This window comes from Aegilops tauschii, chromosome 4, assembly GCF_002575655.3.
Source record: "Aegilops tauschii subsp. strangulata cultivar AL8/78 chromosome 4, Aet v6.0, whole genome shotgun sequence".
Taxonomy (NCBI): domain Eukaryota; kingdom Viridiplantae; phylum Streptophyta; class Magnoliopsida; order Poales; family Poaceae; genus Aegilops; species Aegilops tauschii.
Window position 1 is genome coordinate 238,572,505 of NC_053038.3, and position 26,163 is coordinate 238,598,667.

The window sequence follows — 26,163 nt, forward strand, 5'->3', positions numbered from 1 at the left end:
TCTCTTTACTCATTCCGTAATACATCATCCCGCAACTAACTCATTAGTCACATTGCTTGCAAGGCTTATTATGATGTGCATTACCGAGAGGGCCCAGAGATAACTCTCTGATACTCGGAGTGACAAATCCTAATCTCGATCTATGCCAACCCAACAAACACCTTCGGAGATACCTGTAGAGCATCTTTATAATCTGTTGGGGAACGTAGTAATTTCAAAAAAATTCCTACGCACACGCAAGATCATGGTGATGCATAGCAACAAGAGGGGATAGTGTTGTCCACGTACCCTCGTAGACCGACAGCGGAAGCGTTATCACAACGCGGTTGATGTAGTCGTACGTCTTCACGATCCGACCGATCAAGTACCGAACGCACGGCACCTCCGAGTTCTACACACGTTCAGCTCGATGACGTCCCTCGAACTCCGATCCAGCCGAGTGTTGAGAGAGAGTTTCGTCAGCACGACGGCGTGGTGACGATGATGATGTTCCACCGGCGCAGGGCTTCGCCTAAGCTCCGCAACGGTATTATCGAGGTGTAATATGGTGGAGGGGGGCACCGCACACGGCTAAGAGATCTCAAGGATCAATTGTTGTGTCTCTGGGGTGCCCCCCTGCCCCCGTATATAAAGGAGCAAGGGAGGAGGAGGCCGGCCCTAGGAGGGGGCGCACCAAGTGTGGAGTCCTACTAGGACTCCCTAGTCCTAGTAGGATTCCACCTCCCATATGGAATAGGAAAAGAGGAAGGGAAAAAGAGAAGGAAGGAAGGGGGCGCCCCCCTTCCCTAGTCCAATTCGGACCAGACCAAGGGGAGGGGTGCGGCCACCCTTGAGGCCCTTTTTCTTCTTTCCCGGCCCAATAAGGCCTAATACGTATTCCCGTAACTCTCCGGTACTCCGAAAAATACCCGAATCACTCGGAACCTTTCCGAAGTCCGAATATAGTCGTCCAATATATCGATCTTTACGTCTCGACCATTTCGAGACTCCTCATCATGTCCCCGATCTCATCCGGGACTCCGAACTCCTTCGGTACATCAACATACATAAACTCATAATAAAACTGTCATCGTAACTTTAAGCGTGCGGACCCTACGGGTTCGAGAACTATGTAGACATGACCGAGACACGTCTCCAGTCAATAACCAATAGCGGGACCTGGATGCCCATATTGGCTCCCACATATTCTACGAAGATCTGTATCGGTCAGACCGCATAACAACATACGTTGTTCCCTTTGTCATTGGTATGTTACTTGCCCGAGATTCGATCGTCGGTATCTCGATACCTAGTTCAATCTCGTTACCGGCAAGTCTCTTTACTCGTTCCGTAATACATCATCCCGCAACTAACTCATTAGTCACAATGCTTGCAAGGCTTATAGTGATGTGCATTACCGAGTGGGCCCAGAGATACCTCTCCGACAATCGGAGTGACAAATCCTAATCTCGAAATACGCCAACCCAACAAGTACCTTTGGAGACACCTGTAGAGCACCTTTATAATCACCCAGTTACGTTGTGACGTTTGGTAGCACACAAAGTGTTCCTCCGGTAAACGGGAGTTGCATAATCTCATAGTCATAGGAACATGTATAAGTCATGAAGAAAGCAATAGCAACATACTAAATGATCGAGTGCTAAGCTAACGGAATGGGTCAAGTCAATCACGTCATTCTCCTAATGAGGTGATCTCGTTAATCAAATGACAACTCATGTCTATGGCTAGGAAACATAACCATCTTTGATTAACGAGCTAGTCAAGTAGAGGCATACTAGTGACACTCTGTTTGTCTATGTATTCACACATGTATTATGTTTCCGGTTAATACAATTCTAGCATGAATAATAAACATTTATCATGATATAAGGAAATATATAATACTTTATTATTGCCTCTAGGGCATATTTCCTTCATAATCGCCCATATACGTTGTGACGGTTGATATCACACAAGGTATTCCTCCGGTATCCAGGAGTTGCATAATCTCATAGTCGAAGGAATATGTATATGACATGAAGAAAGCAATTGAACATATAAACCCTGCTAGGGTGCTAGGCAGACTCGCGCTATCCACGTAAGCTGTGAATAGTTGAGCGAAGCGAGGGCGGCATCCCCCCTCCCCCCCTCCCCCGCATCTCGTCTGCCCCGGGTACGGACGCGAGCTTCCCGGCGACAGCGGCGACGCTGGATTCGATCTGCAGGAGAGAGAGAGGGAGGTGTGCGGCGTCGGTTTTCCCCAACCCCATAGCCGTCACACGCCCGCGCCACTCCGCGCCCCCTCTTTGCTCCACCACGCAGCCTCCTCCTCCCCGCTCACCTCCGGTGCAGCTCGTCTTAGTGGAGAGCTATTATTTGGCGGCGGCAAGGAGAAGGAAGGGCGCCGAGGAGGTGACGCCGGCCGGCATCGTGCCTCTCTGCATCGTCGCCTCCGACCTCACCATGTAGGTAACCTCACCCATCTCCCCTCCGTGCCTCCTTCCACTCCATCCTCGGCCATCCCCTTCCTCTCACCTCATGCCCATTGTGGTGGCCTGTAGCTCCTGTGACGAGTAATGGGGATGGAAAATTATCAACAATGGGGTGTGCATTTGCTGCTGTCAGGGTTTTTTCTTTGACGCTGCCGCTCCTGGAGCACCAGCTCGAATTTTTCTCATACTGCTGTTCCCCGAGCACCAGCACAAGGCGAAATTTTGCAGGCCGTCTTGTTCAACACCCGCAGGTATGTAACCTGTTTGATGGAATGTTGTACCAACAGTGTTCTGGGATTTTTCATTGCTGTTTGAGTCGAGACATTGCTCGTCAGGTGGCAGCTGGAGGTTCCTTGGCAAAAGGGCTTACGTGAATGAATACTTCTTTTTGGCATTTGAAAAAAGTAGAGCTCCAAAGATGCTTCCATGGCAACATGGTGGAGCTGTAGGTGAGGGGGATGAGGCCGGCAACAGGAGAAGGCGCATGCCAGCGAGGAGGGAAAGCAGAAGGGCATGGTGGAGGATGATCAGGGGGAGGCGTACGTGCCATCGGGATTGGTCTCCTCCTCTTTTATATCGCTTTCATATCGAGCTTGCATGGCAAATCTAAATAGATGAATGATGGAGAAGGGATACATTTGGAGTTCTGAAGTTAATTGTTCGTGATGCTTGTGTTTTTGAAATATAATCGCTTGTTCTTTGTGATGTTTTTTAGGTGAGCGCTCAGGCCTGGGTTTGTATTGTTCTCGGCTTGAGTATATGGGACTCGAACTATGATGGATATCATGTGAGGAAAGAAGGTTTAGTATGCAATTATGGTGTACACCAGAGAAACATGTGTGTTTTTCCCTATGAAGACAACTGCTTCTTCAGATAATTGATGTTAGTTATGCACTTGCAATGCAAATAATCTCTCTCTAATTAGTAACTGTGTTATCCCAAATGATCCCTCTTTTTTTTGCATGTTTCAGGTTTCTGTACTAACCATCATCAAATAAGGTGAGAGTACTTTAGGGTTGAGTCAATGTTTCAGTTGGATGTTGGATTACCCCATCAAGAGAAGCTGGACAAAGAAGAGTGTTGTGGTGTTGGGAAAGTCAAATTTTGCGGCGCCTGCTTCAAACCACACTGGTAGGTTGCCGATCCCTGATACATGGATCAACTACACAGAAACATGCCAATTAGACCGTGCCACATGTATGATAGAAGCTCAGTGGAGCGTCGAAGCCATAAATTTCATGTTTGGTTTCTGTAAGTGTGGATGCTTCAATGTGGTAAGAATGCTATCATGCTACAATCATGGGGATTTTTTCCCCTAGGTTTGCTCTTAAGAGCTGATGTGTTGCATATGATATTTTTTTAGAATGTGTTGCATATGATTTTGCTGTCATTGAGATTGTTACTTTCATTTGGATCAATAATTCCCTGTCTGATAGTTTGGTTTCTCTTCTTTTTTAAACTAGAGGGGATCACACTACCATTTCCATTATAAAAATTCAGAAGTCATGCTTGTTTTGTCACTGTGTTTTCAATAGTTTATACTAATTTAGGCACCTCTACAACCATTTTTGGGAAATCAAGCGTCCGCACTATGGTTTCTATAAAACTGAGAGGATATTCAAACCCGTAATCGCCAGGCAGCTTGCATCCACAAGCGCCAAGCAACCCATCAGCCTAACAACGAACCATCGCCGCCTGCAAAGAACACCGGCAGAGGTTGCCACAGTTGACTGACGTGCCGTCGAGGTACGCCAGCAGGTCCAGCCCAGACAGCCATGTCGCGTGCTCTGCGGTGGCTCGGACGGCGAACCGGGCTCGCGACGACTGAACATTGTGTCCAGGCATGGTGGTCGTTTTTTTCGAACAAGGGGATCTCCCCGGCCTCTGCATCAGAGTGATGCATACGGCCATCTTATTAAAGAAATAAAAGGTTCCAACAAGGTTCCAAAGTCTCCAACTGAAAGTAATAAAAAGACAGCTCACACAGAGCTAAAGAGGCTGGCCACACAGCCTAGCCAAGATAAGACGCCACAACCGGCTGGCTAAAGATAGATAGGTAAACTAATTTCCTATCCTATTACATGACCGCCATCCAAACCGGTTGAAGATATCCCGAGCTACCATCTCCCAGCGGATAGATCCAGTAACCAAATGCTCCCTGGCCTCCATCGGAGTGAGTAGCGACCATGAACGGATCACGGCCGTGGCTCAGAAAATAACCTGCAAAAAGTGAATACGTGATGTTCTGTTAAAAACCAAATCATTTCTGCAAGTCCAGATAGTCCACAACAATGCGCAAACTCCAACACGAATATGTCTCGCTAATGCAGGCTCAATCCCAGTGAGCCATGTCCCAAATAACATAGTGACAGAATTCGGTGGAGTAATATTAAAAGCAATGTGAACCGTCCGCCAAAGAACTCTGGCAAGCGGGCAATCAAAAAAGAGATGTTTGATCGTCTCGTCCCGATCACAGAAGCTACACCTCGTAGGTCCTGTCCAATTACGCTTAATCAAGTTATCCTTGGTTAAAATAACCTGTTTATGGACAAACCACATAAACACTTTTATTTTCAAGGGAACTTTGACAGCCCAAACATGCTTGGAAGTAGGAATGGAGCTCGAATTAATTACATCAATATACATTGATTTAACCGTGAATACTCCAAACCTAGTCAGTTTCCAGCGTAATTCATCGGGTTGTTGAGAAAGATGGACATCCATTAGTCTCCGAACTAGACGGAGCCAATCTTCCCAACGATTGCCCACTAACGACCGTCTGAACTGAATATTAAGGGGGATGGATTGAAACACCGTAGCAACGAACACCTCACGTCGTTGAACAATGCGATATAAAGAGGGATATTGAATGGCCAAGGGTGTCTCGCCGAGCCAAGTATCCTCCCAGAAGCGTGTACTAGCACCGTTGCCAATAACAACCTTTGTCCTATTAAACAAAGACTGTTTGACTTTCATCAGGCCTTTCCAAAAAGGCGAGTCAGTTGGCCTGACTGTGACCTGGGACAAGGACTTTGTCTGTAAGTACTTGCTGCGAAGGATTTGGGCCCACATGGCATCAGTCTCAAAAGAAAGCTTCCACAGCCACTTGCTAAGAAGGCATCTGTTCTTAACTTCAAGATTCTCAATACCAAGACCCCCTTGGTCTTTCGGTCTACAGATGATATCCCATTTTGCAAGTCTGTATTTTCTTTTTAGATCGTCACCCTGCCAGAAGAAACGCGATCTATAAAAGTCCAGTCTTTTCCTAACACCAACTGGGACTTGAAAGAACGATAAGAGAAACATGGGCATACTCGTAAGCACCGAATTAATCAGAATTAATCGGCCTCCATATGACATGAGCTTGCCCTTCCAGCAACTCAGTTTCTTCTCAAACCGGCCTTCGATGCACTTCCATTCTCTATTGGTCAGCTTTCTATGGTGGATTGGAATACCTAGGTAAGAGAAAGGTAATTCCCCCAAATCGCACCCAAACAATTGCCTATAAGCCTCCAGTTCGTCTTTGGCTCTACCAAAGCAGAACAGCTCGCTCTTATGAAAGTTAATCTTTAACCCAATCAATTGTTCGAAGAGGCATAACACCAGCTTCATATTTCTCGCCTTGGCCGGGTCATGCTCCATAAAGATGATTGTATCATCAGCGTACTGTAGGATGGATACACCTCCATCAACCAGATGAGGTACCAAGCCACCCACTTGACCATTCTCCTTAGCCCTTCCTATCAAGATAGCTAACATATCAACCACAATGTTAAACAAGATAGGGGACATCGGATCTCCTTGTCTAAGGCCTTTATGTGTCTGGAAGTAATGACCAATATCGTCATTCACTTTAATTCCCACACTCCCTTTTTGCGTAAATGATTCAACCTGACGTCGCCAGGCTTCATCAAAACCTTTCATACGCAATGCCTGTTGGAGAAATGGCCATTTAACCTTATCGTACGCTTTCTCGAAATCCACCTTAAAAATGACTCCATCTAACTTCTTGGAATGGATTTCATGGAGCGTTTCATGAAGGACGACCACCCCTTCAAGGATGTTTCTATCCGGCATGAAAGCAGTTTGGGAGTGCTGCACCACAGAATGCGCAATCTGTGTGAGCCTATTAGTCCCGACCTTGGTGAATAGTTTGAAACTAACATTGAGTAGGCAGATGGGCCTGAACTGCTCAATTCTCACAGCATCCGTCTTCTTAGGAAGCAGTGTGATAGTTCCAAAATTCAATTGAAATAATTGAAGCTGTCCAGAGAACAGATCCTGAAACATAGGTAGCAAATCCCCCTTAATAATATGCCAGCACTTCTTGTAGAACTCCACCGGAAACCCATCCGGTCCGGGAGCCTTATTATTTTTCAACTGTGCTATAGCATCAAACACCTCCTTCTCCGAAAACGGGGCAACCAGAATATCATTTTCAGCAGCCGAAAGTTGAGGCACATCGTCAATTCTGGACTCATCGAGAGACACACAACTGTCCTCCGGAGGTCCAAATAACTGCCTATAATATTCGGTTATATATGTTTTTAGGTTATCCTGTCCTAAAATAGTGCCCTCATCTTGTTCAAGTTGGAATATTCTCTTCTTTCTGTGCTTACCATTAGCAATCAGATGAAAGAATTGAGTATTTGCGTCCCCTTGGACTACTTTGCGAACCTTAGCCCGCAAAGCCCACTTCAATTCTTCTTCACGGAGAAGTTCTTTCAACCTCTTCTCTGCTTCAGTTTTAACCTGGAGCTCAGCAGGCATCAAAATCGTGGATTCGGCCCTGACGTCCAGATTCTGTATAAGAGAGAGGAGCCTGTCCTTCTCAACCTTATATGCCCCACTAAGATGCTTAGCCCAACCCCGTAAGAAACTTCTCAAACTCCTAATCTTATTTTGCCAACGCTCGACCGCGGTCCTACCGCCTACACCCTTCGCCCATTCCCTAGCGATCAGGTCTAGGAACCCTTCGCGTTCAAACCAGGCCATCTCAAAAGAAAAGGTGTTTTTATTTCCCACGTGTTTCGGCTCCCCTGAGTCAACGAACAGTGGTGTGTGATCGGAGAAACCCCGCGAAAGAGCTTGAACCGTCACAAGCGGGAACTTCTGTTCCCACTCCACACTCGCAAGAACGCGATCAAGCTTTTCGTACGTCGGGTTTGGCAAAGAGTTAGCCCAGGTAAACTTTCTACCAGAAAGCTCAATCTCCCTCAGATCCAGGCTTTCAATAATAGTATTGAACATGAACGACCATCTGCCGTCAAAGTTATCATTATTCTTCTCCTCTCTTCTCCTAATGATGTTGAAATCTCCCACAACTAAGATTGGAAGCTGCTCGGATCCACAAATCCGAACAAGATCAGCCAAAAAATCCGGTTTAAGCTCGGGCTGTGCGGCACCATAAACCGCCACCAACGCCCAGTTGAAACCATCAACCTTAGACCTGACTCGAAACTTAACCGCGAAGTCTCCCATGACTACACTCCGGACTTCAAGCGAATCGCATCTCACACCCAGCAAGATACCACCTGATCTTCCTCGCGGAGGAAGGCAATGCCAATCAAAATCGACACCACCCGCAAGAGAGGAGAGAAACTGGGGCGCAAAGTTGCCTCTACCAGTTTCCGATAGAGCAATAAAATCTAAACGATGCTCCAGAGATGCCTCAGCAAGAAACCTTCTTTTAGCCAAGTCTTTTAGACCTCTGCTATTCCAAAAGATACCTTTCATCACTCATCATGAAATTTTTTAGTAGTCCGAATCCTAGCACTCCTACGAACTGCAGAATCGGGGTAAATTTTCCATTTCCACTTACGCTTGGGTTTACTAGGTCCTGACGCCCGATCCTCATAACCGGGCTCATCGGAGCAAACAACTGCATCAATCTCTATGGGCATATCATCGTCCTCAGACTCATGATTGGATGGTGCTAAATCCACACACATATTATGAAGCACTCTGACCCCTAATGCATCAATCTCATTGTCATTCATGGGTTTAACCGCTGCAAGATTACGAATAGTTTCTAAGGCACGTTCCACCTCCAAATCTAACAAATCATTCACCGAATTGGAAATCTCACTATCTGTAGCCCCGAGTGAAACTCCTAATTGGTTTGCATTATTTATAATCTCCTCATTAGAAAAATGCAATAAAGAGTTAGATATGTTGACTGACATAGCAGAAGAGGCTGCAGCATCCTGAAGCTTGGCCGCCCTCATAGCGCACCTCCGCTGCATATCATCCACCTCCGGGAGCTCGTGGAGACGAGCACAGAACCGTCTCCCCGACGAGACGGGGTCTGGAATCCCGCCAAAAGCAACGACCTCCTCCCTAGTAAAGCCTCGTGCTGAGTCCCTCAAAGGATCAACCAAGATTACCGGAGAAGGTGGCTGCGCGCTCCCAATCCCCCCGGCCACTAACCCCGCGCCGGGGTCCTTGGCCACGGGAACGAACGGATAAGAGAAGGCAGGAGCCGTCTGCCCGTGCCCTCCTCCTATCCCCCCTGCCGACGCAGAGGGTAGAGCCGTCGGCGTGAAAGCGGCGGTCCTCCTGACCGCCGGTGAAGAAGGGAGAGCCACGGCCACCTGCCCCAGCCCCCCCCCCCCAGTGCGGCTACTGGATCGGGAGTCACCGCGAGAACCGGAGAGGCAGGATCCGAGGCCGCCTGCCTCGGGCTCCCTCCCCCGGCACTGGCCAACCCCACCGTGACCGGCGTCACCACAGGAGAGAGGGCCAGGTCCACCTGACCCATGCGGCCTTCCCCACAGCCGACCATCGCCGGCGCCACCGGTGTCCCTGGCGCCAGACTAATAGAGGGAGAGGCCGAGGCCACCTGCCCCAAACCCCCCTCCCCAAACCGAACCTCCGAGACCGTCGACGCAATCCGGCACGAGACCACTGAGGTGGTAGGAGAAAGCAGCCCCATCTGAGGCTCCACCTCCCTAACCCCTCCCACAGCCGTCACCGAGAGTGTCTCCAACAAACCATCGTCCACAGGACAAGCCCCATCATCAAGCTCCAACGGCGGAAGCATACACTCAAAACTATCAGCAGACTCCACCCTGTCACTCCAGAGCCGGGGAGGAGCCGATGCTGGCTCGAAGGATCCGAACCGCAACGTGTTCATCGGTACCGCTGGAGCCGATGGAGACTCTACTCCAGAACCAACACCAGGCAACTGAGCAGCCGGACTCAACCCATTGGCCCTCTCGCGTCCCGCCTCATTATTCGGGCTCCCACGAGCATCGGGATCATCATCCCCCTCGTGCATATCCATATCAGCCCCGGGAACCTCATCGGCAAACAGCTCTGAATCCTCAAACTCTATCTCCAGTGGAAACACCTCTCCCCGATAAAACCAGTTGACCCTATCTGGGATAAAATCGATGTCCAAAACACCCACTAAGAGCCATGCCACCCCATGTGCACGGGTGAAAGCCATGTCCACATCCTCAGTCTTACCAACCAACATACCCAAACTCGCCACAACTCGAGCATCTGACAAGGACTCAGATGGGGCCCCTGAAAACCGCAGCCACACCTGAGTGAGCGGCTTTCCCTTAGGCTCCACCTTCTTCCACTCGTGAAACTCCAGGACGCACTTAGTACCCGGCACCTTGCACAACCCAAACTCAGCAGCTTCTGCAAATCTTCCACCGTTGGGAAATCAACCCGAAACACATTATCCTCAATCGGGACGAGCTCCCACTGAAAATCACCTGGAGCCAGTTCCTGAAGTCGCTGCACAATTTGAGCCTCAGAAACCACTTCTCGTGTAGCCTTCACAAGCCCAGTAGTCAAACTCTGAGGTTCAGCCAGAGTCTCCCTCGCCGCCGGAGACTCAAAGAACGTGATCTCGGCACAGTACACTCCATACATCGTGAGAGCAGGAGCCTGATCACGCATAACCGGGCAATCCCCCATGACATGAGCAGTCTTACCACACGAGGTACAAAGCTCCGCCATGCACTCAGCAATAAAGTGGCCCTTCTCCCCGCAGCGATAGCACAGCATCTTTTCTTTCTTACGCGCCCATTTGGACGCCCTCTCAGATTCAGCCCTGTCCCCTGCCTCCGCAGCCACTCCAGTAGAAGTAGCATCCACGTTGGCCAGAGCCGTCACGACATCCAATGCCTGGCTAGGCAGCTCAGTCGACTGCACGGGATCAACAGCCATATCCGAAGCCTGATGGTCAGCCACGACCGGTGGCGGGGGCTGCTTGCGTGCCCGACCACGACCGCCACCACGACCACCACGATGGCCACGGAATCCACCTCTCTGCCGGTTAATCGGGCCAGTAGTCCCTTCGACAAAACCACCCGTCGGACCAAGGAAAGGTCTTTCGGCAGAACCATCACTCTGCCACGCGTATCCGCGTCTGCCTCCCGTAGACGACGAACCACGGTGCTGACCCTCCCCATAAGCATCAAAACCATCATCCCCCCCACTGTCCTCTGGGCGGTCCATTAGCTCCACCATCCCCCGCGTCGATCCTTGTCTGCGATGTGCCCGAACGCTTTTGCACCGGTCTCGCGACATAGTGAGGCGGTGGCGCAGCTCGAGGCACCGTCGGCGCGACACCCCGCCCCACGGAAGCAGACACCGGAGGTCTTGGGGGAGGGGTCCCGCTCCCCGGAGCCGCAGCTACCGGTTTGAGAAGCCGCAGTCCTCCTCGCCCAGCGGTGGACAAAGTCCCGGTCGGCACCGCCGGACGCTGGATCGGCAGCCGGACACCATTGCCACCGCCCCGACACGTGGCAGCACTTGTAGCCGGATTTGGCGGGCGGAAGCCACCACCTCTACCCGCGGCACCGACAGGGGCCGGAGCTGGCGGCCGGATAGGAGCACCGCCACCGCGGCCAAGGGCGACAGGATTAGCGCCCGCCGGAGCAACGCCCCGGCCCGCCGCCGGCACTCCACGATGCGCCCCGGCGGAGCCAACAAGCGGTCCTACACCAGCACGGGCCGACCCGGCCGGCTCCGTCGAGCTCTTCCCCGCGACCCCCTGACCCGCCATGCGCAGTGGTGGGATACGACGGGCACGCCCTCCAAGATCAGTTCGACGATGAGGAGCCCGTCGGCAGGAAACCCTACGGCGCACTACGAGACCGGCGGGGTTAGAGGAATCGTTGCATGCCTCTCGCACGTAAGCGATGCTCTCGTCCACAGAGCCCTCCGAATCCGGCCCAAGAAACACTGGCCCACCTGCAACCGTTTCGACCTGGGCCTCATACCCAGCCGACGACGGCCCAGACTCGACCGGTGGCCCTGCAGCGCCAATCAAGGAATTCAAACGCGCCGCCCGAACATCAGCGATCGGGATCGACGCCGCCGGCGCCATCTGCTGCCGGCCGGCAGCCGCACGGCCGCCCTTCTTCCTTCTCACTACCACCGTCCATGCTTCCGGAGGGACTAAATCGAGAAGAGTAAGTTTTGGGAGACTTACCTTGGGAATAGGCCCCTTCCATGGCCGAAGAGCAGACGCAGCCGTCCTCCGATGAACCACCCGCCGGAGCACCTCCATGTTCTCGCCGGGCGGCAGACCGGACCTCGCCGGATCCTCTGAGGGGACCATCGCCTCCACCATCCCCGCCACCTCATCCTCGTCGTAGCCGATGGCAAAAGCTTCGCAAATCATATCGGAGGGAGTCGGAGAGTATTCCGCGGCGCCGCCGGACCGCCCGCCGTCTTCATCCTCATCCCCGCTCTCCTCCTGCTGAAAGGTGTAGGTGGCCTGGAGGAGAGGGTGCAGACTCTTCCATGGGTGTTAGCTGCTAACGCCATGGCCGCCGCCGTCGGACTTGGCTGGTTGATCCCTTGCTCGCCTGACTGCAGCTGGCGAGGGTCCTTCTTGGCTGCAGCTGTTTTGGTTGGGGCGTGTGGGTGGTGCGTCGGACGGATCAAAAAGCCGTGGATATGGAACTAGAGGCGTTCGTACTTCGTAGCTTCAGTGGCTATCAGAGTCTGCAGCTTGTGTTCTTTTTTTGCTTTCCTGAGGGGATGCAGCTTGTGTGCTGGCCGGAGTGTATTGAATGGTTATAATGCAACTACCGAACTAGGTATACCTATTTGTGCTTATGTGATCTGCGGAAACTTGCATTCGTACTATGAATCGGCCAGCCTACCTACAACATTCAGATGTTGTATCTGCTCGTTTCGAGGTAATGTTTTTAACTTTGTCCTACAGGCTTCTATAGTTCTGCATGTACATTATTTATTCGATGTTTCAGTCTTTTTCTCTTTGGGTTTCTACAGAATAGAGATATCTATGGAGCTTGGAAACAGTGTCTTGGGTTGGAGTGGACTGATACTGCAATAAAACGGCCTATACAGCCCAGTAAGTATGCAGTGGTCTTGCTGGGAGGTGAACATATCTAACTTTCGGATGCCAAGTTTTACCTTTACCCATGCTTGGGCTTAGATATGTCGTACCCATGCTTTGTTTTCTATGTACCAGAGCTTCAATTGCCTTTACAAGATTTTCTGTAGGCTTTGCGTTTTTTCAGACAGTAATGAAATCTTACTTTTTGTTTAGAGATATGTATCTCAATAAAACTTTGCTCTGTTATCGTGGTTTTATGTACCTGCAGTCTGTAGAACATCACACGGATGAGAAGACAGTGACTTCAAACAAAAGGGAGCAGCGTCGATGGTCGCAGGCACCAATGGAGATCGAGGTTGCTGCCTTCCCGACGACGATCTTCTAATCATCCATTAACCTTCCAACATGAATAATGTTCAGCATTCTTTCCCTTGTCAGCATCTTGTTTTGATATTAGTTGATGACCCAACTTGAGAAATATATTATGTTCTTTTGTCTCTCTGTTCCTTATGGTTTGTTATTACTTGCCTGACTCTATAGGAACCACAAAATGAAAAATAAAATGGCAGGTGATTATATCATTTCTTTGTTTTTAATCACCTTGTGATCTCTTGGATGTGCACGAGCGTGCTGAAATCATTATGGGACGTCTAGGAGCATGCTTTTTTCGAAAAGGAGGCGTACCCCCGGCCTCTGCATCTCTTGATGCACACAACCATTTATTAAGAAAAGGTATCTCGAAGGTTCCAACAAGAAGTCTCAACAAGAAACAAAGGTCTTACTAAACAAAGAAAAGCCACAAGCGGCCAAAAATAAAAATCACAACCGGCGCCAGAAAGACTAGGAGATGAAACGTCTATCCTATTATTGGACCGCCATCCAAACCGGTTGTATGTATCCCGTGCAACCATCTCCCATCGGCTGCACCCAATATCCATATGCTCCCTGTGGTCCGCACGGCTGAGTAATGACCACGTACGGATCCAAGTAGACGCTCTGAAGATGACCTGCAAAAAGTTGATAATGGTTTGTCTGTTAAAGGTAACGTCATTGCGACAGTTCCATAAAGACCAAAGTAATGCACATGCTCCCACTCGGATATGTGCCGCGGACTTTGGCTCCACTCCAGCCAACCAGTTATTAAACAAATGTGATATCGTGAGAGGTGGATTTATGTTGAAGGTAGCGTGGATAGTTCTCCAAAGCAGTTTAGCAAGCGGACATTTGATAAATAGATGTTCTATTGTTTCATCCTGATCACGAAAGCAACGTCTTTTACTTCCTTCCCACTTACGCTTAGCTAAGTTATCTTTAGTAAGAATGACACCCTTATGCACAAACCACAGAAATACTTTTATCTTCAAGGGCACCTTAACTTTCCAAATATGTACCGTCCTCGGGATAGTCCCGGTATTAATCAAATCCGTGTACATGGATTTAACCGAGAAGACACCTGACCTGGAAAGCTTCCATTGCATAGTGTCTGGTACATGCGAAAGGTTAACCTCCATTAACCTACGCACAAGATGTACCCACCTATCCCAACGCTCACCTATAACAGACAGCCTAAACTGTATGTTAAGCGGAATAGTACCCAACACTGTAGCAACAGAAACCTCTTTCCGTTGTGCACTGTTGTATAGGGATGGATACTGCAAGGCCAGCGGTGAATCTCCTAACCAAGTATCCTCCCAAAATCTAGTATCCCGTCCATTCCCGACGATAAATTTAGTCCTGTTGAAGAAAGCTACTTTCGTCCTCATAATCCCTTTCCAGAATGGTGAGTCAGACGGTTTTGCCATAACCTGGGCTAGTGTTTTGGCATAGAGATATTTGTTACGCAATAGCTGAGCCCAAACTCCATCTCTTTCTATGGATAAATGGTACAGCCATTTGCTGAGTAAACACCTATTTTTCACCTCCAATTTTTCAATTCCCAAGCCTCCCTGGTCCTTTGGTCTACAAATTACATCCCATTTTGCCAATCGATACTTATTTTTGTTCTCATCAATTTGCCAAAAAAATCTAGATCGATAAAAATCCAATCTTTTTCGTACCCCAACCGGGACTTCAAAGAAAGAGAGGAGGAACATGGGCATACTTGTAAGTACAGAATTAATAAGCACCAATCTTCCTCCATAAGACAAAAGTTTGCCCTTCCAGCAACTCAGCCTCTTTTCAAACCGATCCTCGATACATTTCAATTCTTTATTAGTGAGTTTGCAGTGATGAATCGGAATCCCTAAATACGTGAAGGGTAACGTGCCTATTTCACACCCAAACAACTGCTTGTAAGTTTCTTGTTCTTCTCTGGCGCGTCCAAAGCAAAATAGCTTACTTTTATTAAAATTAATCCTCACCCTGATAGCTGTTCGAAAAGGCAAAGCACTAACTTCATGTTTTTGGCCTTAACAAGGTCATGTTCCATGAAAATGATGGTATCATCGGCATATTGAAGAATGGACACCCGACCCTCAACCAGATGTGGGATAAGACCACCTACTTGACCGTCCTGTTTTGCTCTATTAACAAGAATAGCCAACATGTCAACCACAACATTAAAGAGGATCGGAGACATCGGGTCTCCCTGTCTCAATCCTTTTAGCGTATGGAAGTACTGACCAATATCGTCATTTACTTTGATGCCGACACTGCCTCCTTGTACAAATGATTCGACCTGCTTCCTCCAAGCCTCATCGAATCCTTTCATACGCAAGGCCTGCTGTAAGAATGGCCATTTCACTTTATCGTATGCCTTTTCAAAATCCACTTTGAAGACCACTCCATCGAGCTTCTTCAAGTGAATTTCGTGTAAGGTCTCATGAAGACCGACCACTCCCTCAAGAATGTGTCGACCTGGCATGAAGGCAGTCTGGGTTGGCTGTACCACAGAATGGGCAATCTGAGTCAGACGGTTTGTGCCAACCTTTGTGAAAATTTTGAAGCTCACATTGAGCAAACATATCGGCCTGAATTGCTCAATGCGAATCACTTCCGCCTTCTTTGGTAACAACGTGATAGTACCAAAGTTAAGCTTAAAAGGCTGAAGGTGGCCATTAAACAGATCCTGGAACATGGGCATCAAGTCGCCTTTAATAATACCCCAACATTTCTTATAGAACTCAGCTGGGAATCCATCCGGACCAGGTGCCTTATTATTTTCCATTTGGGATATCGCGTCAAACACCTCCTTCTCGGAAAAAGGTGCAGTGATCACTTCGTTCTCTTCATCCTTCAGTTGAGGAATGTCGTCCACCATGCTCTCATCGAGGGCGACATAATTCTCAGCTGGGGCCCCAAAAGATTTTTATAATAGTTGGTAATATACATTTTAAGATTTTCATGACCAACAATCGTACCCTCATCTTGTTCAAGTTGAATGATTCTCTTCTTCCTATGTTTCCCATTGGCAATCATATGGAAAATTTGAGTGTTGTTATCCCCTTGAACAACCTGGCGCACTTTCGCTCTACGTGCCCACTTTAATTCCTCTTCTCTAAGAAGCTTTGCCAGACTAACCTCAGCTTCTCTTTTAGACACTCGCTCATCCATATCCAGCGCAGTGCTTTCAGCTTTTATGTCAAGGTCATTGATAACCTTCAACAATCTTTCTTTCTATTTTCTATAAACACCGCTATTTTTCTTAGCCCATCCTCTCAAGAACTGTCTAAGATGTCTAATCTTATACTGCCACCGATCAATATTGGACTCTCCCCTTTGTTCTGCCGCCCATTCCCTTGTGATCAACTCAAGGAAATCCTCTCTCTTAACCACGCAGTTTCAAAAGAGAAAACATTCTTGTTTCCTTGGTGAGCCGCCTCACCAGAGTCCACAAGAAGGGGTGTATGATCAGATATTCCCCTCTGTAACGCCTGCACCATCACTAAAGGGAATTTTTGTTCCCACTCTATACTTGTGAGGACTCTATCAAGTTTTTCATACGTCGGATTTGGAAGAGTATTTGCCCAAGTAAATTGCCTCTCTGTGAGATCAATCTCTCGCCGGTCCAGGCTTTCAATAATCGCATTAAACATGAATGACCATCTGCCATCAAAATTGTCATTATTTTTCTCTTCTCGTCTTCTAATAATGTTAAAGTCACCACCAACAAGAATAGGTAGGTTGTCATCCCCACAAATCCTAACTAAATCTGCGAGGAAGTCCGATTTTAGCTCAGGCTGTGCCGCCCCATACACAGCCACTAAAGCCCACCTGAACCCGTCAGCTTTCGACCGCACATGGAACTTAACTGCAAATCCCCCCCCCCCAGAATACATCTAGCACTTCCAGAGACTCGCAGTTGACACCGAGGAGAATCCCGCCAGATCTTCCCCGAGGTGGCAAACAGTGCCAATCAAAGTCAAGACCACCTGAGATCGTTCCAAGAAATTGCTAAGTAAAATTATTCCTACCAGTCTCTAGCAACGCAATAAAATCAAGTTTGTAATCCCGAGAGGCATCCGCCAAAAACCTACGCTTAGCCAAGTCCCTTAGACCTCTGCTATTCCAAAAAATGCCTCTCATGAATCATCATGAAATTTCTTCTTAAACTTAAGCCTAGCACTTCGACGCACCGCAGAAAGGCCATACACCTTTTTTGCCGTTTACGCGTTGGTGCCTGAGGGAGGATCAAACAATCCGCATGACTAGTGTCCTCGGCAAGACCTACAGGTGAAGACAGAGTGGCCGCATGCCCCTCCTCTTCTAAGGTCTCCTCATGTAGAAGGTTCGCATGAACTAGATCCTCGCATAAACCCTCCAAATCACACATACCCAACTCATTAATCTCACTTTCTTGCTTCGGTTTGACCGCCGCTAAATTTTTAAGCATTACCATTGCTCTATCAGTCTCTAAATCAAGAAGCTCATTGATAGAAGTAACTACTTCACGGTTGTTATCACCTAAAGAAATACCCAATTTATCTGCCCTATGCATGATATCATTTTCAGAAAAATGTAAAACGGAAATATTGGTATTTAAAGACAGACCTGTAGAAGACTCCGTGTCGCGGATCTTGGCCATCCACATGGCGCGGCCGAGCTGAAACTCATCCGCATCCGGCTGCTCCTGAATACGCCGGCTGGGACGCCTCCCTCCCGACGCCGGATCTGGGATACCCCCAAAGGCCACCACCTCTGGGATAGAAATGTCCATCCCCCGTCCAGTGTGAGCCGTGGGAGGTGACGCCGGAACGCCCACCTCCGGCACCGGTTCCTGAACCGTTCCCACAAGAGGCGCCTCCACCGTCGTCGCCTCCTGCGACAACTGTGTAGAAGCCGTGTCCCCCTGCGGAGTCGGAGTGGAAGAGAGCCCAGACCCCTCCACCACAACATCCGCCTCCTGCGGTCGTTGAGGTGAAGGAATAGCACGCCGATATGTGACACCCGGATAAGCCGCCGCAATGATGGATGACTCCAGGAACTCCACCGAAGAGGGAAGAACTAAGGCCGTCTGCCTCGAGTCGCTTCCCTTAGGTGACACCGGCACCGCCAAAGCATCACCACCCTCAGAAAAAGAAAACCGGACTAGAGATAACGGAGGTAAGTCATGCTCAACGTGTTCATCTCTCTCCATCCGATCCCCCCACAGGCGCCCAGGTGCCAAGACAGCACCAAAGGACCCAAAGCGAAGTCCTGCCATGGGCATCGATGCGGGGGCGGGGTTCGTGCTCCCCGGAGCCGTAGGGATGGGGTCATCATCCTCCAGATCAGCTCTGTGAAGCCGAGATGGTGTCACCATCGCATCAAGCGCATCACGTCGAAGCCCTACCATGGGCGCCGAAGTGGAGGTCTTGCCCACTGGGGCCTCGGACTCCTTACCCTGCCCTCCGGGAGCACCAGATTGGTTAGCAGGCTGATCATGGTCCATGAGATCATCTTGCCTACCGTCCCCACCATCAGTCCCACCATCAGTACCCATGCCTTTGTCTGCATCTTGGATCATCGAAACTCCCTCAATCTCAATCCTCAGATCATAACTCATACCCTCATAAACCCAACCTAAGAAGCACGGTACCGCATCCACATCCAGAACTCCCACACGCATACGTGAAATGCCATGCATGCGAGTAAAAGTCATATCGACCTCCAGAGTCTTTCCAATAAGAGATCCTAGGCTCCAAGTCTCCAAGAAGTCATTAAGCGGTTCCGGGGGTAGCCCAAAAAATCTGACCCAAATCTGAACAAGCGGAACTCCCACCGGATCATTGCGCTTCCACTCATCAAACTCAAGAATACAAGCACTGCCAGGAACTTTACACATGCCAAACTCATTAATCTTGTCTAGATCAAATTTCGTAGGATAGTCAACCTTAAACGTCGTCTCATCAATCCGAAGGAGAGCCCACTGAACAGAGCTAGAGACCAATCTCTTAAGTTCCAGAATAACTTGGTCCTCTGAAAGAGTGCCCTTAGTCACTCGAATGATGCCAGTTTTAGCATTCTCCAGCCATGGTCTACAAGATCTCATTGTTGGTGTCTCAAAGAACATAAGTTTTTCATCACATACACCATAAAAGTCCACCACCGGCTTAGGAGCTGACAAAAGGGGGCACGCTTCCTCATGTTTCGGTCTCAAGTAAATATTACAAAGCTCCGTCGTACAACCAACCGCATAGTGCCCTGGTTCTCCACAACGATAACAATAGGTCTTCTCCCTCTTGCGCTGACCTTTGCTCAACTTATCAGTATCACCTTTGTCAGAAGCATTTTCCACCGGTGTCGGCGCAGCCGGAACAACCGCGTTCGCAAGATCCCGAACCACCGCAGCCGCCTCCGCGGGAAGCCGCTTATCTGCCGGTGCGTCAGCTACCAAAGTCGAAGCAGCCGCGTTGTCCTCCGCCGACGTTGTAGCCAAATCAGTAGTCGGCGTCGGGTCACGGCGAGGTGGTGGATCACGGCGCGGGACACGGGGACCATTCCGGCCAAATCTGCCCGTGCCGCCACGTCCGCCCCTGAAGAAGCCTCCCCGGCGAGGCACATATTGCTGAGAACCCGCCGGCCCTTGGACGAAACCTCCGGTCGGGGCACAGAAAGCATGTCCGCCGGCGTCACCACGACCGGCGCCGGACGATACTCCACGACCCTCCCCATCAAACTGGCGCACTGGAGCCCGATGGCCACCTCCGCTCGCCCCTCTGCGACCATCGCCGGCCACAAAGTTGTCGTAGCCACCGCGTCCATAATGCGCACCTCCGCCACCTCCGGCGGCGCGGCCGTAGCCAGCTCCACCATCTCTCCCCGCAAATCCTCCACGAGCATCCGCTCCGCCACGGTCACCGCCGTGGCCCGACCCAATCGCTCAACCGCGCCCGCCATTAGCAACGGCGGCAGCAGCCCGGCCCAGTCCCGATCCCGATGAACCAGCAGCCGCAGCCTGATCCAATCCCCTCCCCGCCATGAGAACAGCAGCAAAGGAACCTCTATCGAAGGGCGCCGTGTTTGCTCGAACCCGCAATGCCCGTCTGATCCGCAAGATCGAAAACCAGGCTTTGCCCTCGTCGGCCGAACCCTAGACATGCCCATGTCGGGTTGGGCCGCGATCTGCAGCTCGCACGGCCCATCCACCACCAGCTGAGCCGCATGCTTAGGAAAAAGAGGCTGGGCCGCATGCCCTGAGCCCACCTGGACCACACCCGAATCCCTGTGGCCCAGAAGCAAATTCAAACACTCCAGTCTTGCCTCCCGGATCGAGATCTGGCTCGCCTCCGCCTCCGGCGGCACCGCCGACCGCCGTCCCTTCCGTCGCCGTTGAACCTGCAACCAAGCCCCTGGGATTAGAAAATCACCAAAAGTCAGCGCTGGCAGCCTTACCTTGGGTATCGGCCCCCGCCATGGCCGAGACGAAGTACGGCGAAGCACCATCCGCCGGATCACCTCCTTGTGATCAGTTGTTGCAAGGCCGTCTCTCACCGGATCAGATGCCGGTACCAGAGTCTCGACCACCAGCTTTAAATCATCTTCGTCGTAACCCTAGTTCAACAGCTCGCAAATCAACGTCGACTGCGATCCATCCAACTCCGGTGAACTTGCCAGCACCGCCATGAACGGAGTCGTAGGCGACTCTTCCTCATCCTCACTGCCTTCCCCCTCATCTCCCTCTTCGGCCAACGCCCAGAACCGGCCTCCCACCCGCCGATCTAGCGGCAGGCGGGTTGCCGGCGGCATCCCAGCGAACGCCTAGGGAGTCGCCTAGGAGTCGCCTAGGGAACCCTGTTGTCACCGATGCCAGACGTGGCCGTCTATTTCAATTATGGACCACTAGTTTTATTATGGCATCCACGATATTAGGGTATGCTTTACTTAGGTTAATATACGTACTCTAGCTTTTCATACACAACAGGTTAATTGATTATATCTCCTTTTATCATTTTAATATACTTCATTAGTAATTACTAGATACTCTAAAGCGAGTTCAATGCTACATTTTGTTTGAGTCTATATTTTTAGATCATTTTCATATCTACATTTCTTACATAGTAAAGGTATATTGCAAAAACTAAGGTCTGGATGGTAATTTATGGTTGTTTCAGTTGCTGACCATGTGATTGTGGCAGGCTACAATTTGTTTAGTTGATTGCTTGATTTTTGCCTCGGAAAGGAGAGAGCCAGCAACACCTTTGAAATAAGCAGCGGCCATCCAGTCCCGAACAGGTATAAGTTCAGTTCTTGTTGCCTTCCATTTACTTGCCCGCAAACAACACCCATCTTTTCTTGAAAGAACTTTGTGGTTGCATAAATAACAGTCTCATGTTTTCCTGAGAGTCTAAATCAGTTTAAATCATAACAGTCTCATGTTTTCTTGAAAGAACTTTGTGGTTGCATAAATAAGTCGTGAGGAAGATTTGGATGCAAGCACCCATCTTTCACGAGAGAGACCTGTGTTGTACATTTGAATTCTTATCTGTTTATACTCTGCCAAGTTATCTCAAGCATATTATTTTACTTTGGTACAGGTTGATTATATAACTGGATGCATATCCATAAATCAGAGGATAAGCAGCGGAAGGGAAAGTTGTATTTGTCGAGATGTTCTCTTCTTTTTTATTTTACATGTTAAAGCATGGACCTTCTTGCTCAGGTTTCAGATTTCTCAATCCATACTTCCATGCAAATATCAATTCTTGACTCGTTATTCAGTAACCTCGCACATGTCCATTTTCTCTCTATATCGTCAGTATTAAACTTCATACGTAATTCCTTATATTCTTAGGTTTAGAACATTGCAAATCAGGGTGGGCGGTGCATTTGGAAAGTTCATATTCTATTCAAAAGCATTTCATCGATAGTCAAATGCTTCACAGTAGAATATGCTACCTCATTTTTTTGGTGTCCTAAGGTTCATATTTCGCTGCGCTATCTAAAGCAGCATGTTTTATTGTTTTAGTTAGCATTGCACTAATTGAAGACCACAAAAAATACACACGGGCACCCTTAAAGAACCCAATATTGTATGTAGATGTCCATCTGTACATAATATGTGGCCCATAGAATGTGATATGATCTTTTATCTCGGAACCAATTTATTTAGCGAGGCCGACGATTTGACTGTAACATTATTTCTCCTTTGATTGAATACTGCATCTTTTTAGCAATGCGTGTCATCGAAGCCAGTGGGAAAATATGTTGTGTCTTAAGATAATTATAACATAACTGAATATATCAAGCATGCTAATGGCATTAGATTAACTTTCGAGGAATATGACAGAAGGTTTAACCTTTAATGTTTTAGGCTTTCCTGATTTTCTGGCACCTTAGTAGGAGACGATGACCGCTATCATGAATAGGTTTAAATGTCGCATGGCTTCCATTGAACAAAACCAAGATAGAAAACAACTGTGCATAAACTTATAACATAAACTGCTGCTGCTTTGTTGGTTTTATCGAGGATGTTTTCTTCAAGCATGTGCTAATCACACGCTATCTTTTTTCACTTTCATTATTCCTCCGGCTCAAGTGATAGCCACATTATGAAAGGAGCGAGGTTTGACAACCTGATCTACAACAGCGACAATCCAGGTATGTACATATGTACTAAGCAGCACCGCCATTGTCTCTAAATTGTGTTGATGACATGTGTACTAAGTTAAATATTACATAGTGTGTCTGCAAGCAATCCATCACAGCGTGCTATTACATAGTGTGTAAATCCCTCTGCAACTTCTCTGGTCTTGTGTTCAGCTCTACTTATAAAGCCTTGTGAAGGAGAAATATCATCTATCATGTATTTCTGTGTTGACAGCCAGTTGCTTAATTGATCAACTATAGTATAAAGAAATGTATTAGAAGAGCATAAAGGTAAATATATACAAGTAGATGTTGAAATATAATTTAGTATACCATTATGAAAGGTATATACCTGTACATAGCTCAAAGGGCCAATACTTCTGTTCCTCCATTAGATGGTCTTTAGTAGAACTGAATGAAAGAGTTAATAGGTTGCTTATTGATTTGCTTATAATTAAGTAGGAAAATTAAAGTATTCTGTTTGTATTGGCTCGGTTAATATTTTTTGTCTTGGTCATTGTTGTAGTAAAGTAAATTAATATAAGTGCATGGCGAAGGTATTGTAAGGATAGTTTGGTGTGGGTTGTATAAAATTTGTTATGCCATCTGCTCTATTTTTTTATTTGTACGCATATGATCAAACAGGTCATCTCCATGACGAAAATTGGGAAGATCTACTCTGTTAAAAAATTTGTAGGCATAACATCAAACAAGTTATGTGCATTACAAAATTAGCAAAGCAAGCAAAACTTGGGAACTATTTAGTTGAGTTTACCAGACATAGTTTAATTCCCGTGAAAAATACATGCTTTCGAGCCTAATCACCGAGACCGAATAAAATATTTGCATAGCAAAACGAAAGAGCAGGAGAAAGCAAGGTGTGGGCAATTAGCATGAAGAAGATAATTGTAACTCACCTATGCTTTTCTTGATCGATTAGTATGCTGATCTTCAAATCTTAGGTGGAGCTGTAGAACAATCACTTGATTCTGTTCTTTAAGTTGGAGCTTATGAATTCTGTTCATATGAACTTCGCCCTATAGTAAGCCCTTTAGCTAATGCCAAGTCCGTTTAAACTTGCCTATTGTCCACTAGGTGTATCTGCTTGATCAATTGACTGTTGTATTTGCTAAAAACATGTGTGATTGTTTCCATCACAATTTACAATTAAAATCAGTAATTTTCATGTACCTATCATTGATCAAGTAAAATCTGGAAAACCTGGGCTTTCTTTTTTCTATTGCCAGTGTTATATACTTATTCGGTGCCTACTGTCCTCTATACCTGTTGATTCCCTGTTTTCATAACCTGATATTTTCATTTAAAGAAAAGAATGGTTGTACCTTTTTTTTAAGAATGATTGTACCCTATATTTGCTTCCCATAACCTGATCTCATAAATACTACAACATCAAGGGTGAGAAAATGAATACATGTTGATCCCCTGTTTTCATAACCTGGTATTTACATTTAAAGAAAGAAGTGAGACCTTCAGGGTCGCGATCCAAGAGGGGTGGAGATTTGTTCTGGCCGACAACCCACAGCGACAAGTGTGGCGCCGTTCACGGTGGCGCTTGTTCAGAGGCTCACAACACAGCTGGCTTTCTCTTGGATCTTGGCTTAGTGGAGACCATTTCTTCTCCTCTCCGGCGACGGCAGTGGTTGAAGTTTTTAGTCAATGTGTTGGTGGTTGGAGGTTTGAAGAAGAATTTTTCTGTAAATTTCCTTTTTTCGGAGTGTTTCCTGTACTTTCTCTTGGTGTGCTATTCCTTTGGATTTCTCCAGAGATATGCTACATTTGCTGTAATTTGCTGATATTATTAGTATAAGTGTGGCACTTCTCCTAAAAAACGAGTGATTGTACCTTAGGTTTAAAGAAAACAATGATTGTACCTTATATTTGCTTCAATAACCTGATCTCATAAATGTTGTAACATCAAGAATGAGAAAATGAAATATGTACCTTATATTTGCTTCAATAACCTGACTCCAATAATAGATACAAACTTCACAGCATCCAAAGACAACCATCTCAATCATGTTTTATCGCAGGTAAAATGTGTTGCTGACCCTCTTAGCGATACAACAACACAGTCTGAATATCATCTCCAGCAAACAAACCACTATTATTGGCGCCTGGACGATGATATCGAAGGAATTTCTGCTCTGAGCAATGCAGGCCATGAAGAACAGCAACTATGAAGACTTGCCTCAAAGAAATCGTTCTAAACATCCAAGATACATCTGTCTAACTTAGCTCTACCTATCCACATGTCTTGCTCATAACATTGTAAATGATCGTTCGTAAGCTTCTTAGAAAACATGTATCATTAGCAACCATCTATCTATCATCAATCCGTACGTATTTGCATATGTTTTCTTCTGTATCTACATATTTTGATGCACACTCTTTCAATTGTTGGCTTGCTCTCGGCCTTTGCGCCATGGGCGCAACGGGTCATCTAGTAGCAATAAAACTTAACGATCATTATGCTAAGCTAAAGGATGGGTCTTGTCCATCACATCATTCTCCTAATGATGTGATCCCGTTCATCAAATGACAACTCATGTCTATGGTTAGGAAACTTAACCATCTTTGATTAACGAGCTAGTCTAGTAGAGGCTTACTAGGGACACGGTGTTTTGTCTATGTATCCACACATGTATGAAGTTTACGGTTAATACAATTCTAGCATGAATAATAAACATTTATCATGATATAAGGCAATATAAATAACAACTTTATTATTGCCTCTAGGGAATATTTCCTTCAGTCTCTCACTTGCACTAGAGTCAATAATCTAGATTACATTGTAATGATTCTAACACCTATGGATTCTTGGTGTTGATCATGTTTTGCTCGTGGAAGAGGCTTAGTCAACGGGTCTGCCACAGTCAGATCCGTATGTATTTTGCAAACCTCTATGTCTCCCTCCTTGACTTATCACGCATGGAGTTGAAGCGTCGCTTGATGTGTTTGGTCCTTTTGTGAAATATGGATTCCTTAGCCAAGGCAATTGCTCCAGTATTGTCACAGGAGATTTTCATTGGACCCGATGCACTAGGCATTACACCTAGATCGGATATGACCTACTTCATCCAGACTCCTTCATTCGCTGCTTCTGAAGCAACTATGTAATCCGCTTCACACGTAGCTCCCACCACGACGCTTTGCTTGGAACTGCACCAACTGACAGGTCCACCATTCAATATAAATACGTATACGGTTTGTGACTTAGAGTCGTCCAGATCAGTGTCAAATCTAGCATCGATGTAACCATTTACGATGAGCTCTTTGTCACCTCTGTAAATGAGAAACATATCCTTAGTCCTTTTCAGGTACTTCAGGATGTTCTTG

General features: G+C 47.6%; 1 protein-coding gene and 1 long non-coding RNA gene across 3 annotated transcripts; one reads left to right on the top strand and one right to left on the bottom strand.

The window, feature by feature from the left end:
* Positions 1–2,118: 2,118 nt before the first annotated feature.
* On the top strand, positions 2,119–25,266 carry LOC120962927 (uncharacterized). 2 transcript variants are annotated; one of them, XR_006662539.2, is made up of 4 exons: positions 2,119–2,695; positions 12,209–12,640; positions 12,735–13,156; positions 21,756–25,266. It is a non-coding gene; the product is annotated as an uncharacterized lncRNA (long non-coding RNA). The 2 variants fall into 2 exon arrangements; XR_012181896.1 differs by having other exon boundaries at positions 12,209–13,156.
* On the bottom strand, positions 13,502–21,749 carry LOC120962926 (uncharacterized). Its single transcript, XM_040387061.2, has 2 exons — positions 17,791–21,749; positions 13,502–13,808 (listed from the first exon to the last, which is right to left on the bottom strand). Exons 1-2 carry the CDS (start codon positions 19,289–19,291, stop codon positions 13,666–13,668), a joined length of 1,644 nt encoding a protein of 547 aa, XP_040242995.1. The 5' UTR covers positions 19,292–21,749; the 3' UTR covers positions 13,502–13,665.
* Positions 25,267–26,163: the final 897 nt, after the last annotated feature.

Bases quoted from the DNA above. Each gene is read 5' to 3' on its own strand.
- LOC120962926 (XM_040387061.2), bottom strand. From the start codon at position 19,291: ATGTTCTTTGAGACACCAACAATGAGATCTTGTAGACCATGGCTGGAG. The intron at 13,809-17,790 runs GTCTGTCTTTAA...AACTTTTTGCAG, and splicing joins CGACACGGAGTCTTCTACAG to GTCATCTTCAGAGCGTCTAC.